This window comes from Tursiops truncatus, chromosome 10 (assembly GCF_011762595.2).
Source record: "Tursiops truncatus isolate mTurTru1 chromosome 10, mTurTru1.mat.Y, whole genome shotgun sequence".
Taxonomy (NCBI): Eukaryota; Metazoa; Chordata; class Mammalia; order Artiodactyla; family Delphinidae; genus Tursiops; species Tursiops truncatus.
The window spans coordinates 30195834-30216529 of NC_047043.1; the positions used below are offsets into that span (position 1 = coordinate 30195834).

A 20696-nucleotide genomic window follows, 5' to 3' on the forward strand; every position below is an offset into this window, starting at 1 on the left:
TTAATGAAGAGCTTTGCATGTTACAATGCTATACATCATATGGTTCAATTTAGATTCTCTGAAATATCAGAGTTAGAATGAAATTATCAAAAAGGGGAAAGTCACATGGCATTGGTACAAACAAGATGTGCCTATTTGTATTTATGTTTGCTAATGAATTTCAGCCATGATCCCCACTTTGATTTTAAGAGTCTCAGACCACCATTCGGTTTTATTCATTGTAATTAAATCTCTTGCCCACACGCAGACACAAGGGCAGCAAGAAAAGGGGGCATATTTTATCTTTTCAAAAGCTATTACGTAGCTTTGATATGAAGCTCCAGAGGTCCAAAGATTTATGGTATTAAAGCAAAACAGTATGTCTCTCAGGGCACTGTCACCTCCTTCAGCAAATAGAGGAGCCAAGAGAGGGCTTGGACTCTGAATCCAGTGACCCCACAGAGGGCAGGGCTGAATTTGTGCTTACGGAGCAGTGGAATTTGAGGCAACTTGGTGTAGTCTCCGATGTTGCTACCGAAAGAGAGGTAGAAAAAGGCCAGATAAAAGCACAGCTGGTTTCACGTAACTTGGGAGTGAGTTGGGGCAGAGAGGAGGGCTAATTCATCTGCCTTGTGGAACAGCATTTATACGTGAGATGCAGAGATGTACATACCTTCCCAACCCCAGCCAACCGAGTGTTCCAACAAATAGAACACTTAGGCTAACTTCATTAGTAAGGACTAGGGAAAGACTGTTGCTTTTGGTTACTCTCCAACCTCCCTCACCTTTTCCTTCCAGCAAAGCCAAGCCAGTAGCTGTAGAACCTCTGCCCTCTGTGCCCTCTTCATCCCTGTGGAGTGGAAAAGAGCTTTTGGGAAACCACCAGGCCCTTGGTAACCAGGGCGGCTCCTGTGGCCCACAAATCATCCAAAATGCAGAGAGTCTACCCTACACTTAGTTAATTGGGAGTTAACGGTAGTTTGGGACAGGGTGAATGTATGCTCCAAATCTTTTCCTTGTCCTTCTTCTACTGGATTTAACCCAAATTCGGCAACTCCAGACAGACCTAGGCAGGCCACATTATTTGCTTGGACCTAAATCAGACACTGAGCACAGCCTTAGTAAGACTTCAGCATGAACAAATGGTACGTCGTTCCCTTGAAGGTTCTAAAGGTGCATACTTTTGCCACAGAACCTTTCAGCCAAGTTTATCTTAATTAGTTTGCTGTTTCATCCATTTATCAAAATTATAATTTGGGGCACTCAGGGATATTAGGTGATTCTCTAAGGGAGAGCTAATCATATAGCAGAAGAGGCAGAAGTAGAACTAAAAGCTCATGATCGCTGCCTTGTTCTAACTACTCAGCTGTCCTGTTTTGGACATCATGAAGTCCCTCCCTTCGCCCAGTCTCTTCACTTTTGTTCTGCTCCCAAGGGTACTTTATCTGGAAAAATGATTTTTTTCCCCTACATCTGTTTTCCCCATTAAGGTCAGAGAAGCTGAACACACAGCTTTGGGCAGAATGAGAACCATCCTGGGTTCTCTCCACATGACCATGGATGTGTCTCTCTTTCTCCCTGGGCAATGGTTTTTTCATTTGTTAAATTAGGAATTGGGCTAGAGGAGTTCACAAAGATACTTTCCAATTCCGAAATTTTATTGTTCCTTGATTTTAGATGTAAGCAAAAGGTTTGTTCAACTTGGTTTAGTAGGCTCAATTTCCAAATCCCTTTGTCATTATGGAATTAAACGCAGTGTGGCGGTCTGAAGGACCGTGCTGCCTAACAGCAGCATCCCAGCATCTGGGAAGGAGAAAAACAATGGCTAGTGTACAGATGACCCACAAGTAAGAAACGTGAGAGGTAACAGGTAACCCGTCTGCTGTCTGCGTAAAAGGCACGGTCCAAAAACCTAATTTCTGTTTCTTCTGTATTAAATTAAATGGTAAGATTAGGATTCCATTATGAAATATTGTTCACTGTATAATCATGACAGACTCTGAGAGGGTTCCATTTATTGATCAAACCATGTTGGGATCCTGTTAATGGTGTACTCACCTATTCCACCACCATTCCCAGCCCTCACCTGCATCCAGGTCACTGGGATTGCTTCTCAAACATTCCAAACTCGAACTCCACTCAGACCAATTGACTTTAAAGAAGTGAAGCCAGAGGATCTGTTATTTTTGTAAAGCGCCCCAAGTTATTTGGGTGCACAGTGTTTTTTATTATACACTATTCTTTAAATTAGTCTGGAAAATAAGCGCCAGTTGAGAGTGCCTCCAAACTGAAGATGACTTAGATTCAGGTCCCGTCTTTGCACTCTGAAGGATTGTGCCAGACTAATCTAGTTCATTTTAACTACTTCAAGTGATCTTTAGCAAGAATTGAGTTTATGAGGACTAGGAGAATATGTATATCTATAGTAATCAGGATGGAAGAAATTAGGTCAGATTTCAGGGGGTTTTTTGTTTTCTTTTGTTTAATGTAAGACAGTGTGGTATAATAAAAAGAGTACCGGCCCTGGGTTTTGAATCATAAATCTACTCATCACCCACTAGACATGTCACTTTAAAAAGGAGAATAACAAGACCTTTTTTTTTTTTGCTAGTCGTGGTAAGGCTAAATTAGATATGGACATGAAAGTATTGTACTTCATAAACCATTTTTTTTAAATTGTAGTATTTTTTAATATTTGCCCCCCGCTTTAAGAAATATACAATCTCATGCCCTTTTAAATGTTATTCGAAATTAAATATTATGATTAAAAGGAAAAGAGAAAACAAAAAGGCTGTCTTATTTTTTCTCTTTCCTACCCTTGAAAATGACCTCTCAATGCATTTTACTTGTGGTGGTTAAACCATTAGCATTAAATTGGAAGCTTTAGTGACTGCAGGGACTGTGTTACTTATCCTTGTGTCCTTTGCACCTCCAAGCACAAGTGCTAGTGCAAGCAAGCACCACCAAGCACCAAGCTGGAACTCTAAATAAAGAGTTGCTAAAATCCAGTTCTGCAAATTTATAGGAATTCAGACAACAGAACCCAAATCTTCTGTCTTAGGCCTTTGAGGAATGAAGTATTTGTAAGTGAATTTGAGGCCTGCTATAATGAAATTTTCCCCCTTTTTTTCCAGCTTTATTGAGGGATAATTGAAATATATAAGGTTATATAATATATAAGGTTTGGTTTATTTAAAATCTTCCGTTTTTAAAAAAATTTTTATTGGCGTATAGTTGATTTACAATGTGGTGTTAGTTTCAGGTGTACAGCAAGGTGGTTCAGTTATACATATACATATATCCACTCTTTTTTTTTTAAGATTCTTTTCCCATATAGGTCATTACAGAGTATTGAGTGTTACCTGTGCTAGACAGCATGTTCTTATTAGTTATCTATTTTAGTAGTAGTGTGTATATGTGTGTGTATACGCCAGTCCCAGTCTCCCAATCTATCCCTCCCTCTGCTTATCCCCTGGTAACCATAAGTTTGTTTTCTACATCCATGACTCTATTTCTGTTTTGTAAATAAGTTCATTTGTACCCTTTTCTTTTAGATTCCACATATAAGCGATATCATATGGTATTTGTCTTTCTGTGTCTGACTTACTTCACTCAGTATATAATCGCTAGGTCCATCCATGTTGCTGCAAATGGCATTATTTTCTTCTTTTTTCTGGCTGAGCAATCTTCCATTCTATATATGTGCCACATCCTCTTTATCCATTCCTCTGTTGATGGACATTTAGGCTGCTTCCATGTCCTGGCTATTGTAAATAGTGCTGCAAGGAACATTGGGGTGCATGTATCTTTTTGAATCATGTTTTTCTCAGGGTATATGCCCAGGAGCAGGATTACTGGATCATATGGTAATTCTATTTTTAGTTTTTTAAGGAACCTTCGTACTGTTGTCCATAGTGGCTGTACCAATTTACATTCCCACCAACAGTGTAGGAGGGTTCCCTTTTCTCCACACCCTCTCCAGCATTTATTGTTTATAGATTTTTTTGGTGATGGTTATTCTGACCAGTGTGAGGTGATACCACATTGTAGTTTTATTTTGCATTTCTCTAATAATTATTGATGTTGAGCATCTTTTCATGTGCTTTTCGGCTATGTGCATGTCTTCTTTGGAGAAATGTCTGTTTAGATCTTCCGCCCATTTTTTGATCGGATTGTTTGGGGTTTTCTTTATATTGAGCTGCATGAGCTGTTTTGTATATTTTGGAGATTAATCCCTTGTCAGTTGTTCCATTTGCAAATATTTTCTCCCATTCTGAGGGTTGTCTTTTTGTTTTGTTCATGGTTTCCTTTGCTGTGCAAAAGCTTTTAAGTTTAATTAGGTCCCATTTGTTTATTTTTCTTTTTATTTTCATTACTCTAAGAGGTGGATCAAAAAGGATCTTGCTGTGATGTATGTCACAGAGTGTTCTGCCTATGTTTTCCTCTAAGAGTTTTATAGTGTCCAGCCTTACAATTAGGTCTTTAATCCATTTTGAGTTTATTTTTGTGTATGGTGTTAGGGAGTCTTCTAATTTCATTCTTTTAGGTATAGCTGTCCAGTTTTCCCAGCACCACTTATTGAAGAGACTGTCTTTTCACCATTGTATATTCTTGCCTCCTTTGTCATAGGTTAGGTGACCATAGGTGCGTAAAATCTTCGTTTTTTCTTAACGTAGGCATTTATCACTATAAACTTGCCTCTTAGAACTGCTTTTGCTGTATCCTTTTGTTTCATCTTGAAGAACTCCAGTTAGCATTTCTTGTAAGGCAGGTCTAGTGGTGATAAATTCCCTCAGCTTCTGTTTGTCTGGGAAAGTCTTTATCTCTACACAGGAACTACTTTCCTGGGTAAAGTGTTCTTGATTGGCAGGTTTTTTTCTTTGAACACTTTGAATATATCATCCCTTTCTCTCCTGGCCTGCAAGGTTTCTTCTGAGAAATCTGCTGATAACCTTATCTGGGTTTGCTTGTATGTGATGACTCTTTTTAAACTCTTGCTGCTTTCAAAATTCTCTTTTTGTCAGTGATTTTTAAGAGTTTGACTATAATACGTCTCAGCGAATAGCTCTTTGGGCTAAATCTATATGGGAATTCCTGAGCTTCATGTTTCTGGATGGTCATATCTCTCCCCAGATATCAGAACTTATTTCTTCACATGAGTTTTCTGACCCTTTCTCGCTCTTCTACTTCTAGGACTCCCATAAATCAAATACAGTCATCCCTCAGTATCTGTGGGGGATTAGTTCCAGGACCCGCCATGGATACCAAAATTTGCAGATGTTCAAGTCTCTTATACAAAATGACATAGTTTTTGCATGTGACCTCTGTAAATCCTCCCATATATATTTTAAATCATCTCTAGTTTACATATAATAACTAAATCAATGTAAATGCTATGCAAATAGTTGTAAATACAATGTAAATGCTATGTAAATAGTTGCCAGCTCACAGCAAATTCAAGTTTTGCTTTTTGGAACTTTCTGGAATTTTTTTTCCAAGTATTTTTGGTTGGTTGAATCTGCAGGTGTGGAATCAGTAGATACAGAGGGCTGACTGCATTATTTCACTTAATGGTGTCCCCTAATTTTACACAGACTTTTTTCACCCTTTTTTCATTCTTATTTCTTTTCTCCTCTTAATGGATAATATCAAGAAATCTGTCTTCAAGTTTGCACATCCTTTCTTCTGCTTGATTCTGTTTTTGAAGCTCTCTCTTGCATTTTAGTTCCAAAATTTTTGTTTAGTTCTTTTTTATGACTTCTGTCTCTTTGCTGAATTCCTCATTTTGTTCATGCATTGTTTTCTTGAGTTCATTGAGTTGTCTGTCAGTTATCTTAATCTCACTGTGCTTTCTTAAAATAATTATTTTGAATTCTTTTCCAGGTAACTCACAGATATCCATTTCTTTATGGTTAGTTACTAGAAAATTATTGAGTTCCTTTGGTGGTGATACGTTTCCTTGCTTTTCCACGTTTCCAGTAGCTTTGCACATTTGAGGGAGGAGTCAACTCTTCCAGCCTTTTCAGACTGACTCTGGAGGGGAAAGACTTTCACCTGAAGGTGTCTGTGAGGGCTCTGGCAGGGTGGGGTTCAGCAGCTCTGATTCTGGGGAAAGCACAGTGGCATAATCTCTGTGCAGCTCCATCAGCTGAGGTCAACTTGGGCCAAGACTGCAGGGGCCCAGACTGCAGAGGTCCTGCAAGTGGCAGTGATACCTAGGGCTGTTGGGGTCCCCGATGGCAGAGGCTGCTGCTGGGGTCTTTCTTTTTTGCCTGTGAAAGGAAGTTCTAGCCAAGGGGATCCATTTTGGTACAAGGTTTAGTGAGCTGGCACTCAGTGGCAGTGGAGCCGGGGTTCTAGGATCAGGCACGTGTGGAACTACCTTGGTCCTGGGGCACAGGTGCACTTGCAGTGATGGTAGTGCCAGTGTCTGAGGTGCAGGCATGTGCATATCTTCCAAGGACCCAGGGTCTGAGTTCTTGGGGCTTACCACAGTGATTTGGGCCCCAGGGTGGGGAGAACAGCAGTGGCACAAGCTGGGGGGTGACAGGGTACAGTAGTGGCTTGAGCTCAGGGTGCAGCAACAGTACATCCTGGGGATGGTGGGTCAAAGTCCTAACTCTGGTCCTAACAGCTCAGCCTCAGTGATGCCAAAATTAATCAGGAAATGTGGTAGTAAGAATAAAATACAGGTCTGAACTGAGGGGCGTGGTTTTATCTATAATTAAAGCCTTACTAATTAGGCTAATGGCATAAATAACGCATATATAATTATATTCAAACTGCAGGATATGTTTTATAGCATATTTATCTTCTTTTGCTTAAGATAAATATTAACCTTTTGCTTTTTAATATTAATTTGCATTCCTTAAAATGTGTAATTTATGATGCACCATAAAAAAGCAGAAGTAAACCAGTTTGGGATTTAAATGTTTTCTCTAGCTTGTTCATTGTCCATATGATTTTTTTAAGCCATATTTTTAAAGTACACCCTTAATTAGTTAATTTCCCCACCAGTGCCCAGTGCAGCAAGTAGAATCTATGTCTGTTTATCCAGGTAGATTGAGATTCCAGTAAAAGGTCATAATTTTGAACTGAATGTATAAAAGAATGTCAAAAATGGGGAGCTAGCTTGATACTCAATTAAAAAAAGAAGCCTAAGAACTACAATTGGCCCTTTAAAATATATATATATATATCATCTTTGCTGGTAACTTTGGGAGATGCTAAAATATCTGAGCTGTTCAATGCATTTACATAGGAGCCAACAGTAGTTGAGAACAGAGCTCTATTAAGTAAGAAGTAAAGCTTAAGTGGTATATAGCAGTAAGAGCTGGTTTGGGGGGGGCGAGGTCTGTGTTATTGATTAATTTATACTTTTCAGTAGTTGGGGAGGTCCTGGCTTTTGCTGGTCAAGGTCTGGGTTTTACTAACTAGGGGTGTCTGTGAATCGTTCATAGGCTCTGACAGTAGAGAGTGAGTTGAATACAGAATGTTTCATGAGAACGTGGCCTCTGGAAGGCCCTCACACCAAGCAATGTTTAAATTTAGTTTCAGCATTCGCAACACAAATAGAGAGAAATTCACAGTTGACACAAAGATGAGTTGTCTTCATCCATCTTCCTTTCAAGTTGCTTACTCTGGAAGGGATGCCAAATTTGGGACATTCCCATAATTACCCTACACAGACAGACAACATACATCCTTTATACATAAAAAGGAAAAAGCAGTGACTCAGGGTGGAGGACCCTAGGGGATTGGTTTGCTGAAATTGCTCTTCACTAATTACACATGCTCGTTTGTTTCTTCTTTACTTTAGAATTAGAAGAACTTATTCCAGAAATCTGGGTCAGCTCTAAACTTTGGTTTTCTCATTAAACTTGGCTACTTGAGTGTCTGTGTTATTAAATAAGCCCGTCATCTTTTACTTGTTTGCAAACAATGGTAATCAGTTATCTGTGAAGGTGACTAGATTTTTGAAAAGTGACCTTTTCAATACTGGAGCAAACCATTTCATATCGCCCACCCTGGAAAGATTTAATGTGGTAATTTCTCAGGTGAGTTCAGCCAGGACTCAGTCTTCTCCCGAGCCAAGACTGCTGTTTCAAGGAAGGCTCACCTCAGCCATTTACCTTTAAGAGGAACCCAGCTTTATTCCTAGGTCCATTTATCTCCATGTAAACCATCCCTGTGCTTTCAATATTATGTTATGTTAAAGGTTGTCACTGTGGTTATAAACTGTAAAATATCAAGGTTAAGAAGCTGAAAGTATTACTTTGGCGTGAGCCTCTCGAAGGCGGCTGTGGTGGAAGGGGCTGTTTCAAGGCCTGAGGCTCCCCTGCCTGTAGTTGTGGGAAGACACCTTATCCGTTCCTGCAACTTATTTGTGGCTCTCCAAGGAGCTCACTTAACCACTGTTCTCCGGTGCACGATCTTAGGAGCTAGAGCTGGAATTTTCTAGCCTTTGTTAGAATGTTTGCTTCAATCTGAAAGTGCCCTGTGGCACAAAGAGTCCAATGGTGAGGTGGAGCTCCCAGAGATCCCTGAGAAAGGAAACTTGGAATCTGCCACTGTTTTCTCATCCTTGCTATGCTGATCTGGAGTGAACTGTGTAACAGCATAACCCACCGATGAAATTTCAGCCAGGGCGCCAAAGCCTGACAACCATAGTAAATCCTGTGTAAGCAGGAGATTTGAAGGGAAGGGTTTTGAAGTTAATTGAATTTTATGATTAACAGAAAGTTATCTGGAAAACCATTTTTGTTTCACCTCATAGTGGTAGAAGTCTTTCTAAAAAGCTTGGGTCCACTTCCCTTTTTTTTTTTTTTTTTTTTTTGTATAATTAAAAATAATCATGTTTTTAGAATAAAACTCTCAGCACCTTCATAACATTATCTTAACCATAAAAGCTTATTCTGTATTTCCTATAATATGGCTACTGAAGGTAAATTTATTGGACCGAAAGTTTACAGACTCCAGAACAGCCCAGAGTTACTAGCTTAAAGGAAAAAAAGATCCCTGATATGAGATTTTGTCATTTTTTCCATTTTTCTGAAAACAGATTATAGAAAAATTCCATTTAATTGAGGGTTATGAATTCTCTGAACGTTGCTGTTCCTAGTTTAAATAATGAAAACTATGGTGGTGAAAAGGGGTGTTTTATTCCTAAATCCCGGATTTTAATTCTGCTTCACTCTGGGTCTCATTGTGAGAATCAGGACGAGTCACAGAGGCCCTGTATGGCCCAACTCTTCTGACTCTGAAATGCAGAATATATCTCTTGGGGTGAGAAATCACACCATTTTACTTTCTTTACTGGAATATATTGCATTATTGCAATTAGTATCTATTTTCCCATTTTTCTTTTATGGGAGTATTTTTAGCCCATCATGAATATCCATTTATACATCTATATGTACATGAATGTATATAAAATTATGTAAGATTCAGGTTTTCTGTAATGTCTGTAATGTACAGAACTGCTTAGAGATCACCGTATTTGGGGGGGGGGGGGGCTCTGTTAGTATCTGTTCCCATAGCTTTTCGCTGAGACTGTAAATTAGGCCTGGGAAGGATATAATGAGTCAGTAATTTACAGACTATTAAGAGACTTAGTTAGAAGTGATTCTTGGGCATGTCCAATAGAGAGCACATGTTTATAAAGGACAAACAGATTCAACACAACATGTCTCTGGCCTAACCAAGCCCAATCAATTAACAAAATGGGATGTCTTATTTTAGGTATCTCCCACTCCCCCAAAATAGAATCACTAACCACTTGTTAACCACACTGACTTTTTAACAAAGTGGCTGCTAGAGCTTTGCCACCAGAAATGTTCAGATTAAGCACCCTATTAGATTGCAGCCAGCAGAGTCTACAAAACAGGAAGAAAGTTCTGTTTGCTCTTTTGCTTCCTTTCCTGGTTTGACTTCATGTGATAATTCACTGCAGATTTCTTTTTCTTTGACAGAGTGCCTACCGCAGGAATGGGATGGCTTTTCTGGCCTGCTGATGTGACTGTGACTGAGACAACAGGAAAGGCAGTGTTATATTAAGGTGATTTCTGTTCCCCTCCTTGGGCAAAATAAAAGACAAGTTTACCTTCTCCGCATCCTTGGGAGTGGGTTGGTTTGTTGTGACTATCAACTGGCTGACTCCAGCCCTTTTCCAGCCCCCTCAACGCTTAGTCTTGTTTACTAGATGGGCCATTTAGCCAATTAATGGCAGGATGTTTGGGATGGTGTGTAGGTGGACAAGAATGCACATCACACAGTTTTGAGCTTTTAATTTGGAATAGATTTACTGCTCTCAGCTCACATAACTTAAAAGCAGTGACTTTTTTTTTCTCAGTGTTTAGTCTATGTTTTATTTGATGCATTTTGTAATCCAGGTTTAGGACAAAGGAAACAAAATTAAAAGAACAGTCAGTTTTCCCCTTGGACTGTCCCACCAACTCTGCCTTCTGACATTTGATGTCTAGATCTACATGTATTTTACAGACAAATGTCCATCTTACAAACTCACACTAATCAAAGACCTAATTGGCCTGATGAACTAACTGTCTGTTCCCATCTTCTCTTCCCTTCACCCCACGTGTAGTATATGTGTCACTTTCATGGCCTCTTCCCAACTTCCTGAGTATCTACCTATCGTGTGTTTTTCCCCTCGTAGGCCCTCTTCCCCATCTTCATTTTTCTCCCTCCCCTGTCCCTCCGATCCCCAGGCCCAGCCCTCACACACAGGCTGTACCCATTTAGAAGCAAAGCGTTTAGAATCAATGGATGGGGAGCCAAGTGATCTGCTTCCTCCCTCCAAAGCACTAACACCTAGACTGAAATGTGGGCTGGGCAGTTTCTTGCTGGTAGCAGCTGAGTTAACCTTCTGGCATCTGTACTTTCTCCAGTAAACGAGGAACTGTAACGAAGCGAACCAAAATATAGCAGTTATATACAGTTCTTGATTGAACTTGAATTGCAAAGGAGGAAGTTGTTTCTTTAATTCTTTAGGAGTTTTGTATAATTTTACTTTTATCATGGTTGCTACACACACTGAGATAGCCTTTGTAAAGAATTAATAAAAACAGAAATGAGAAGCATGCAAGGTTTTCCTCCTGTGACCAAATCGTAGTGAGGCTCAGTTAGTGTGATTGTGCCGTATTTTCACATTTGTTAACTATCACTTACCTGTTCTATGTTAGTCCTTCTGGAAAAAATCTTCATGTCAAGAACGAAAAAACGCAGATATATAATATCAAAAAATTGCCAAAGGGTTTTGATGTTCCATCTGCGCTTGGTGAAATGTATGATTAAACTTTTCTTTTTATCATCATTCTTATTTTTCTTGGCATCCCTAATCATGGAAAATTACAAGCTTGCAGTAAACATCCTAACTTGTAAAACGACAGCGTTTATTGTATTTGGTTTCTATGCCAGGCTTATAGATGTGTAAAATTTTCAGGAGCCGATTTTTCACATCGAAATTCCTCCTCTCCCACATTATACATTTTAAAGTATGCACAAGGCAGAAAATATAGGGTTTAGATTTTTTTCCCTTCATTTTATTCTACCTGATCTCCTTATAGTCCCAGAGAAGGAAGACTCAACGTACATTTCTCTCAGAAATATGACAGGTCTGTGTTTTTGTTGGTCTGGCGTATGTTTGTCTATCTTGAACAGTCTGACAGGTAATTATTTATAAAATCTGGTTTTGCCCAGTAAGTCCATATAATAACCTTTCACTTTTCATCATAAGCCAGTGAGCTGAATTTAGAATAAAACAAGGTCATTTATGTCTGTCCCGAACCAGCCTAGATGTCCCCGTAATGGCTCAATATTAATATTTGTAATTCTTTTTTTTTTTTCTTTTCTATACTTAGGTTCTTTTTCTGACTCTTTCCACAACACTAAATTTGAAGTGAAATAAAATTTCCTTAAGCAGTGAGTATAGGGAGAAAAAAAATTTATAAAGGGAAAGTTTCAGAAAATGTGACTTAAATAAATTTCTTTAAAGATTAAATTGTTATGTAGAATCATAAACCGTCAGAGTGGAAGATGGTCTTCAAGATCATTGGAAACAAAAAAAAAAAAAAAAAAAAAAAAAGATCATTGGAAACAACCACTCATTTTACAGATGGAAAATGATGGCCTGGAGAGGGAAACTGACTTTACCAACGTCACTCAGCAATGCTATGACAGACCAGAGACCAGACCATGGTCCCTAATTATCAGTCTGTCTAGTCTTATACTCCACCATACTGGGTTTGCATTAGATATTACCAAGACACGTCAGGGTTTTATGGCATGTTTATCTTAGACAATAACCTAGATTTATTTTTTAAATGATTCTAATTATGGACACATCCTGAAGCATAAGCGTTATATTAAAATCTTCTTCAGAGGGACTGTGATGTTAATTAAATAATGTGTTATATGCCAGTTATACATCAATTTTAAAAAAGAGGTCTGTAAGCAGGGGAGAGAGGAATTAACATACTTTGAGCACCTACTTTGTGTCAGGAACCTTACCTTTGGTAGTTCATTTATCTTCCCAATGACTTCGTGATGTTGATGCTAGAACAATGAAAATAAAAACAAAAATAAACAAATGGGACCTAACTAAACTTAAAAGCTTTTGCACAGCAAAGGAAACCATAAACAAAACAGAAATACAACCCACAGAATGGGAGAAACTGTTTGCAAACAAAGCTACTGACAAGGGATTAATCTCCAAAATATACAAACAGCTCTTGCAGCTCAATATAAAAAAAAAACCCAAATAACCTAATCAAAAAATGGACAGAAGATCTAAATAGACATTTCGCCAAAGAAGACATACAGATGGCCAAAAAGCAAGTGAAAAGATGCTCAACATCAATAATTGTTAGAGAAATGCAAATCAAAACTACAATCACCTCACACCGGTCAGAATGGCCAACATCAAAAAGTCTATGAACAATAAATGCTACAGGGGGTATGGAGAAAAGGGAACCCTCCTACATTGTTGGTGGGAATGTAAATTGGTACAACCACTATGGAGAACAGTATGGAGGTTCCTTAAAAAACTAAAAGTAGGGACATCCCTGGAGGTCCAGTGGTTAAGACTCCGCACTGCCAATGCAGGGGGCGCAGTTTTGATCCTTGGTCGGGGAGCTAAGATCCCACCAGCTGCACAGCGCAGCCAAAAATTGAAAAAAATCCAAAAAATTTTAAAAATTAAAAGTAGAGCTGTCATATGATCCAGCAATCCCACTCCAGGGCATATATCTGGAGAAAACCATACTTCAAAAAGATACATGCAACCCCAGTGTTCATTGCAGCACTATTTATAATAGCCAAGACATGGAAGCATCCTAAATGTCCATCGATACATGAATGGATAAAGAAGATGTGGTACTTATATACCACATAAAAATATATGGAATATTACTCAGCCATAAAAAACAATGAAATAATGCCATTTGAGGCAACATGGATGGACCTAGAGATTATCACACTAAGTGAAGTCAAAGACCAATATTATATGATATCACTTATATGTGGAATCTAAAAAATGATACAAATGAACTTATTTACAAAACAGAACAGACTCGCAGGCTTAGAAAACAAACTTATGGTTACCAAAGGGGAAAGGTGGGGGAGGGGTGGTAAATTAGGAGGATGGGATTAACATACACACATTACTGTATATAAAATCAACAAGGACCTACTGCATAGCACAGGGAACTCTACCCAATACTCTGTGATAACCTATATGGGAAAAGAATCTGAAAGAGAATAGGTATATGTGTAGGTATAACTAAAACTGTAGTTTTAGTTTTGCTGTACACCTGAAACTAACACAACATTGTAAATCAACTATACTTCAATATAAAATTAAAATTTTAAATAAATAAACAAAACAAAAATAAAAAGTCAGGCTTAATTGTAAATCAAATGTGAATGCACAAAATAGTTTCTATTTCCGTAGGCCTGTGTTTGGGAGATGGAATTTGAAAATAAATAAGTAAATAAATAACTTCTCTTATGGGAAATTGGCACTGCCTTATAGACTTGAGGATAAAGGAAACAGAAATATATTTCTCCCTTCACCTGAATTTGGAAATGCAACTTTCTAAACATGCCATTTTGAGGATATGTCATTAACCTTCTGCCTTCACATATTGCAATAGTTGAGATTCAAAAATAATGTTCCAGTTTTAGAACCAAGAGTTGTTATTTAAAAACCATCAGAAGCACAGATATTTTTTAATGGTGTATATACTTCCTGTATCCGGGGAGGATTCTTCATTTATTACTGCATGTTCTTTGTTCCTATAAAATAATAAGCAATCCACGTTTAATGCTTTTACCACGTAGAAGACAAATAAACATAACTTGTGATTCTTGGTCTGAAAGAAAACAATTTTACTTGCCTGTAAATTATAAAATTTAATTTTATGAAAAAAATCGTGTATAGTTCCCAAATCAGGTATTTCTTTCCAGTTCATATAACCCTTTATGTAAAACTGAGTCACTACAGAGAAAGTATTTCCTCATCTGCCCTCCTGGAATTTAGATAGAACCTTCCCAAGTTGCATTTAAAATTCTACCATCAACCATGTATACATCTCATAAAATATTTTATAGTCTCCTGTACGCTCTGGCTGAACATTTCATAGTACATAAACACTTCTGCAAATAATATAAGGGCATCAAGTTGCATATGTCATAGCAGTGGCAGCCACATAAAGCTGATTCTCCCTCGATTTATTTTCTTACTTTTATCTTCTTATTTGAAATGCAAGGTGAAACTTTCTGTGCTCTTCTTGTACGGTTGTTTGGGGGCAGGGAAGGGGGGCAGACCAGGGGACTCCAGCAGTTTCAGTGGGGTCGTGTTCATTAAAGCAAAGGCTCTCTGCAGAGGGCATCAAGCCAAGCTTAAACAGCAAAACCATGCCTGCAGAAATTGGATGTAAATGTGATGGTTAAATAAGGGCCAGATGCCTTTAAAAACTCAAATATTAAAAAGTCATATCTCTTAAAGTAAGTTTCTAGTGTCGTGACTAGGATAGTGATACTATAGCACTTTAGAAAAAGAAGAAGAAGAAGAAGAAACAAAGAAAGAGACTTACATTTGTCTTCTGGAAGAAAATATCAAATATTCAGCCTGTCATAAGTCATGGGAATTTTGGCAATTGAAGCATATTTTAAAACAATCAATTCCTACAAAGTCATGAGAAACCCAGATACAGTATTTCATTGTTGGAAACCACTGTAACTCTGTATACAGTATTATATTCATGTTCCCTTTTCTGCTCATCACCACCACTCATTCACTGTTGCCTTTTATTCAAAGGAAGATAAAAATAGAAAAAGGTATAGGAAAAATCAAGAAGCAAGAGGATTACTTATATAATATAACTGTAACTTATAACTGTTTAAGTAACAATTTACTTGCGATCGAAAATGATGATTTATTGTATCAGTATTTTAATAATAAGTTTTACATAATAATTGTAGGACACCGTGTGCCACCCTTTATACTAAGCACTTTGTGTGGCTATCTCATTAAATCCTCACAACCCCACTATGAGACATGCATGGTCATTCTCCCTGTTGCCCAGAGGTGATAGAACGCAAACTTAAGAACAGAAGCTTCACTGCCTTATGCAGAGGTGCCCAAGATGGCGCCAGCATTTGTACCCAGCACTTTGACCCCAGAGCTCGTGCTCTTAACCACAGTTGTGCAGCACAGATTGTACTAAAGAGTTCTGATAACATATTAAAGAGAATTGCTGCCCTGAACCTAGAAGCACTTCTCTACTAAAAAAACTTGATTACAAGAAAATTTCATTTTAACTTAACATTCCTTCCCTAAGGCCAAGTATTATGTATATAATAGAATATCATGTAATGTATAATAGACTATAATTATATAGAATGATGCCAAGTCCTCTGTAATATCTTAAACCTTAAGATAAATACATATGATCAATGCACATACTGAGAATCCCTGTACAACTTATGAGAAAAACTTCCTCAAAAATCCATGTGTACAAAGCCTCTCCTTTGTGGAGACCAGATTTCTCCAGAAGGCTCTTATTACATAGGCTACTATTTTATGCTTTCATACAAGGTATTTATCTCATGTTATAAAGTAATCCCCAACTGTGTACATGTGTTTGCAGTGGCAGATACAGAAGTACGTATGGCAACCCCTTGCGACTTTATACAGATGTCCCTTTTAGATGTTTGCTTGTTAGTTGTGACATAGTCATTGTTTCTTCTAGCCCAGGATGTGTGTGTGCTTGGTGGGAGTGGTGGACAGAGAAAGGAAGAAAGTGGAAAGAAAGTTGCTGAAAACAATTTGAATTAGAAATGATGGTTTTCATAATTCAAAAAGACACATGCACCCCAGTGTTCATTGCAGCACTGTTTACAATAGCCAGGTCACGAAAGCAACCTAAATGCCCGTCGACAGACAAGTGGATAAAGAAGATGTGGTACATATATACGATGGAATATTACTCAGCCATAAAAAGGAACAAAACTGGGTCATTTGTAGAGACGTGGATGGACCTAGAGACTTTCATACAGAGTGAAGTAAGTCAGAAAGAGAAAAACAAATATCGTGTAGAAAAATGGTACAGATGAACCAGTTTGCAAGGCAGAAATAGAGACACAGATGTAGAGGACAAACGTATGGACACCAAGCGGGGAGGGGAGGTGGGATAAATTGGAAGATTGGGATTGACATGTATCCACTAATATGTATGAAATAGATAACTAATGAGAACCTGCTGTAGAGCACAGGGGACTCTACTTCACTTTGCTGTACAGTAGAAACTAACACAACATTGTAAAACAACTATACCCCAATAAAAAGAAAGAAAGAAATGATGGTTTTCCTCCCTCATCAGTGATTAGCAGCTTCTTTAATTCAACCCTAGGTCTGTTCTGCCTCAGAACAAGTCGCTTTCTGATTTTTGTTTGTTAAGATGCCAACTAGCAGTACTGCAGCCTGTTGTACTACGTACCTGTAGCTTTCTCCTCTGAATGGCGTTGATTTACTTCTTCCAGACACTTTACCTGGGAAAAGTTAATCACTCCTTCCAGACCTGTATGTGCCAATCCATCGAGCAGTCTCTAAGCAGCAGTGACTCCTGCACGTTGGCCAGCCACACTTCCATAGGTTTGGCCTGGGAGGAAACAGTGAGCCCAGATGGTGCAGGGAGTTTGTGACTTACAGGGCAGCCTAAGCAAGATCAGCATGGTGTCAACTTTCCATGGTCCTAATCCCAAAGGAATGTACCAGATCTAGGGTCCAGATGACAGAAGACCAGAGTGATGGGTCACTGTGTCATGGAGGCACCAACGCTAAACCACAGTCAAGCAGTTTCCCAGCTTTCGTCCATACCTAAAAGGAGGTCGAGGTGGAGAATCCCATGTCTGTCCAGAGCCAGGGAGGCAGATGGTCCTTGTGGCAGCTCCTCCCAAGACTGGCTGTCTTGCTGCATCCCTCGGATGATCACAGAGTGAAGTGGAACCTTGCCTACGTGATCCAGATGGAGACATGCAAGGTCACTTAGGGTGCCTTTCCCCTGCAATATACAGAGTCATGTGTCTCTGTGAACCATACGAAAAATCCATCTGCCTCTTCCTCCCTAGCTTTTCAAGGTGCTCTCCTTCTCTAGCTCTTTTCCATAAAGCTTCCTGCCTATCAGGGCAGAGTGCCTTCTGCATCCTCTGAATTTTTAATGCCCCTGTTGGTCTCTATACTTCCTATTTTCTGTCCCTAATCATCTCTCCGTGTGCTTTGTAGCCTGCCTCAAGAAATTAAGAATTTCTTGAGGGCAAGTCTTAAATCTGTACCTCTTTGTAATCGCCACGTGCACATATTAGGTGTTCAATAAACATTTTTTGGTTGTTTAACAAACATGAGCACAAAATTCTTTTTCTTTCTTTCTGGTTTTTTTTTTTTTTTGGTTAAGTCTTTGTTTAATCTCTTATTGATGCTTGTTTGACTTATTTGGCTGCAAATCTCAAGAACTATAGATGATCACAGCCTTTTTCTTAAAGACAATAATACAGTGTCTCAGAGAAAGCAATTCAAAGCAGGCCATGAGTCAGATTTCTTGTGGCCTTTATGAGTAGGTCGCTCTGACTACAGTCTTATTTGAAGGGGTTAATGACCTCAGGGAGGGAGGTGACCTTAGTCACATTGGTACACTACTAAAGACCTAAGAACCTTTGTGTCCTACTTGAATCTATACAAACTTGAAAAAGACTTAGAGACATACTCCATTTTTGTTTATAGCAGCATCTTTGAAAGCCTGCTAGGCCTCCACTAGTCTACTTTAAAGACAACAAGCTATTTTAGGATGAGATTTCCCTAAAGGTAATGGAAATAACATGTTCACTGAACTTAGAGCAAATATGAAGATCTATTTAGACTGAAAATAATGAGATTTTGTGAACCGGAAGCAACAGTTTTTCACCCAACAGTAGCTTGCAGCTAAAACGTCTGCTTTCTTTATCTCTGTTCATTCATTCAAAACAAATTTTCTTAGCACCTATGAAAGCCAAACAATCAACATGGTGTTGACAGTTCCCAAACAGTGAAGCAAGGGGTTCCGCTAGGGGGAACCGTAGAGTTCCATAAAAGGGCTCAAGAAGCCACCTACATTAAATTATCTATAGATTAAAGATGTTACATGTTTTGCCCATATGGGTGCCACTCTAAATATTTACATACATGCCATTGTAATTTATAAAATACAAACATAAATTTATTTAAAAATGACACTGAAATCCTTGTAGCTTTTTGACATTACATTTTTTTTTTTCATTCAAGAGGTAGCAAAAGTACAAGTTATAGAATGCATGCGTCAGGGAATTTGTTAAGGTTAAAAAGTGATTCTCAAGCTCAAAAAAAAAAGAAAGAGAGAGATACCTCTTGTCTTCTGTGCTTTTGCAGTAACTGCCATTGTCTCCGCAGCCCTTCAGTGGTGAGTAAGTTGTGCCCTCTGAAGGTTTTAAGCTTCTTTAGCTTAAACTTAAGGGTATTTTTTTCTTTTGACATTAAGTATCACCTGAACTTTTTTCATATGTCTTATTTTGGGGAAAATTTATGATCTTTTTAACATTAGGAAGTTTTGCTTTTCCTGACATTTTATTCCTTTGCATATTTGAAACATTTCAATCCCAGACAATAAATATTATGTGATTATTATTTTCATATGGATAGGCTATTTCCTCCTGTTTTTTCTAACCCCCTTTCCTAGCTAATACTCAAAAATTTATTAAACTGTTCCATTCAGCTTTTCAGAATCATGTAGAATGAAAATTGAAAGAAGGGCAGGTTTGAGAGAGGAGAGGTAGTAGTAGTTGAAAATAAATTGAAGTGTGTGGTTTTCTTTCAGTTGGATTTCTAATATTTCTTGTTTGGTTGAAATGAAGATTATATTTATTCTGTAAATCATTTTTATAAATTGACATAACCAGTTATCACATTAAGTGGTATCTTTTTATATCATTATTATGGAAGCTAAATGGGTCTCAGCAAAGTGGACGGATGTTAGCTGAGTACACCATGAGAACTCAGTTTTAAAAGCACCCACCTTTAAAAGCTCTCCTCATGGCTCCCTCACCTGCATCAGTTCTTTTCTCAAGTACCTGTTCTTCAATAAGGCCTTCTCTAACCCCCCTTTTAAATATTGAAGCCCCAGCCTCTGCCTTACCTACAATATCCCGCTTCCTTGTTTTCCTTTTTATCACTAACACTTCCGTACCATTTCTTAGACTTATTTATTTTGTTTATTATCTCCTTCCTCTAGAATGTATAGACTGTCTGAGATTCAGGATTATGGTCTGTTTTGTCCACTGTTGTGTCCCCAGCGCTTAGAGCAGGGCCTGACACTAGTGCATGTTCCGTCAGTATTTTCCAACATAAATGAATGATTGATCAGTCCTTATTTCTGCAAATTCTTGCAACATTATACCCATGTCATTGTTCTCTGGTTCTTCTCCAGCCTTTAACTGTTTCTTCTCACTTCTGTCCTGGCTTGTTGTCTGACTCCATGCCTCAACTATTTGCTTTCCCTTGACTTTCCAAAGTCCTCTGAATTTCTTCAACTGTGTTCTTCAATATAACTCTTTTTTTACATTTTAGTACTTCCAAATTCACAATACATCTTCAACAGAATGAGAAATTTGGCCACCACAAGCAAGAGTTATTATGATGTACTTGGTTTTTCATTAACATTATTTCAAAGTTTTTGATATATTTCACTACTTATTAAATTTTTTTCACAACTCCAAGTTAGCAATTTTTTTTGGCCACGCCGCACGGCTTGCAGGATCTTAGCTCCCCAACCAGAGATCAAACCTAGGCCCCAACTGTGAAAGAGCCGAGTCCTAACCACTGGACCACCAGGGAATTCCTGGGTTAGCAGTTTTTTAAGTGCATTTATTTATTACCTCTTACATTGCAGTCGTTTTTTTTTAGACACAGCACATATATTTATTTCTTTTTAAAAAATTAGCTTAATGTGGTATAGTTTACATACAGTAATAACCCCTTTTTAGATGTATGGTTCAATTCAGTGACTTCTGACAAATAAGCACAGTTGTGTGACTGCCACCATAATCAAGATACATGAGTGCCAGAAAGTTCTCTCATGTTCCTTTGTAATTGATCTGCCACTCATCACTATCCCCTGGCAACCACTGGTCTGATT

The 20696-nt window shown here is 38.3% G+C and overlaps 1 protein-coding gene across 7 annotated transcripts in view; it reads left to right on the forward strand.

Moving 5' to 3' along the window:
- The window catches only part of SUPT3H (SPT3 homolog, SAGA and STAGA complex component), a 447741-nt gene that overhangs the window by 412002 nt on the left and 15043 nt on the right, over positions 1 to 20696 (forward strand). For 5 of the 7 annotated variants that reach the window (XM_073810671.1, XM_019949878.3, XM_019949882.3 and 2 more), the window contains one exon: positions 9951 to 11308. In XM_073810671.1, the coding sequence (XP_073666772.1) occupies positions 9951 to 9992 (42 nt within the window). In that variant the 3' untranslated portion in view covers positions 9993 to 11308. Of the gene's footprint in view, positions 1 to 9950; positions 11309 to 20696 lie in introns of those variants that run through there. The other 2 variants (XM_073810670.1, XM_019949881.3) reach the window with 1 other exon arrangement.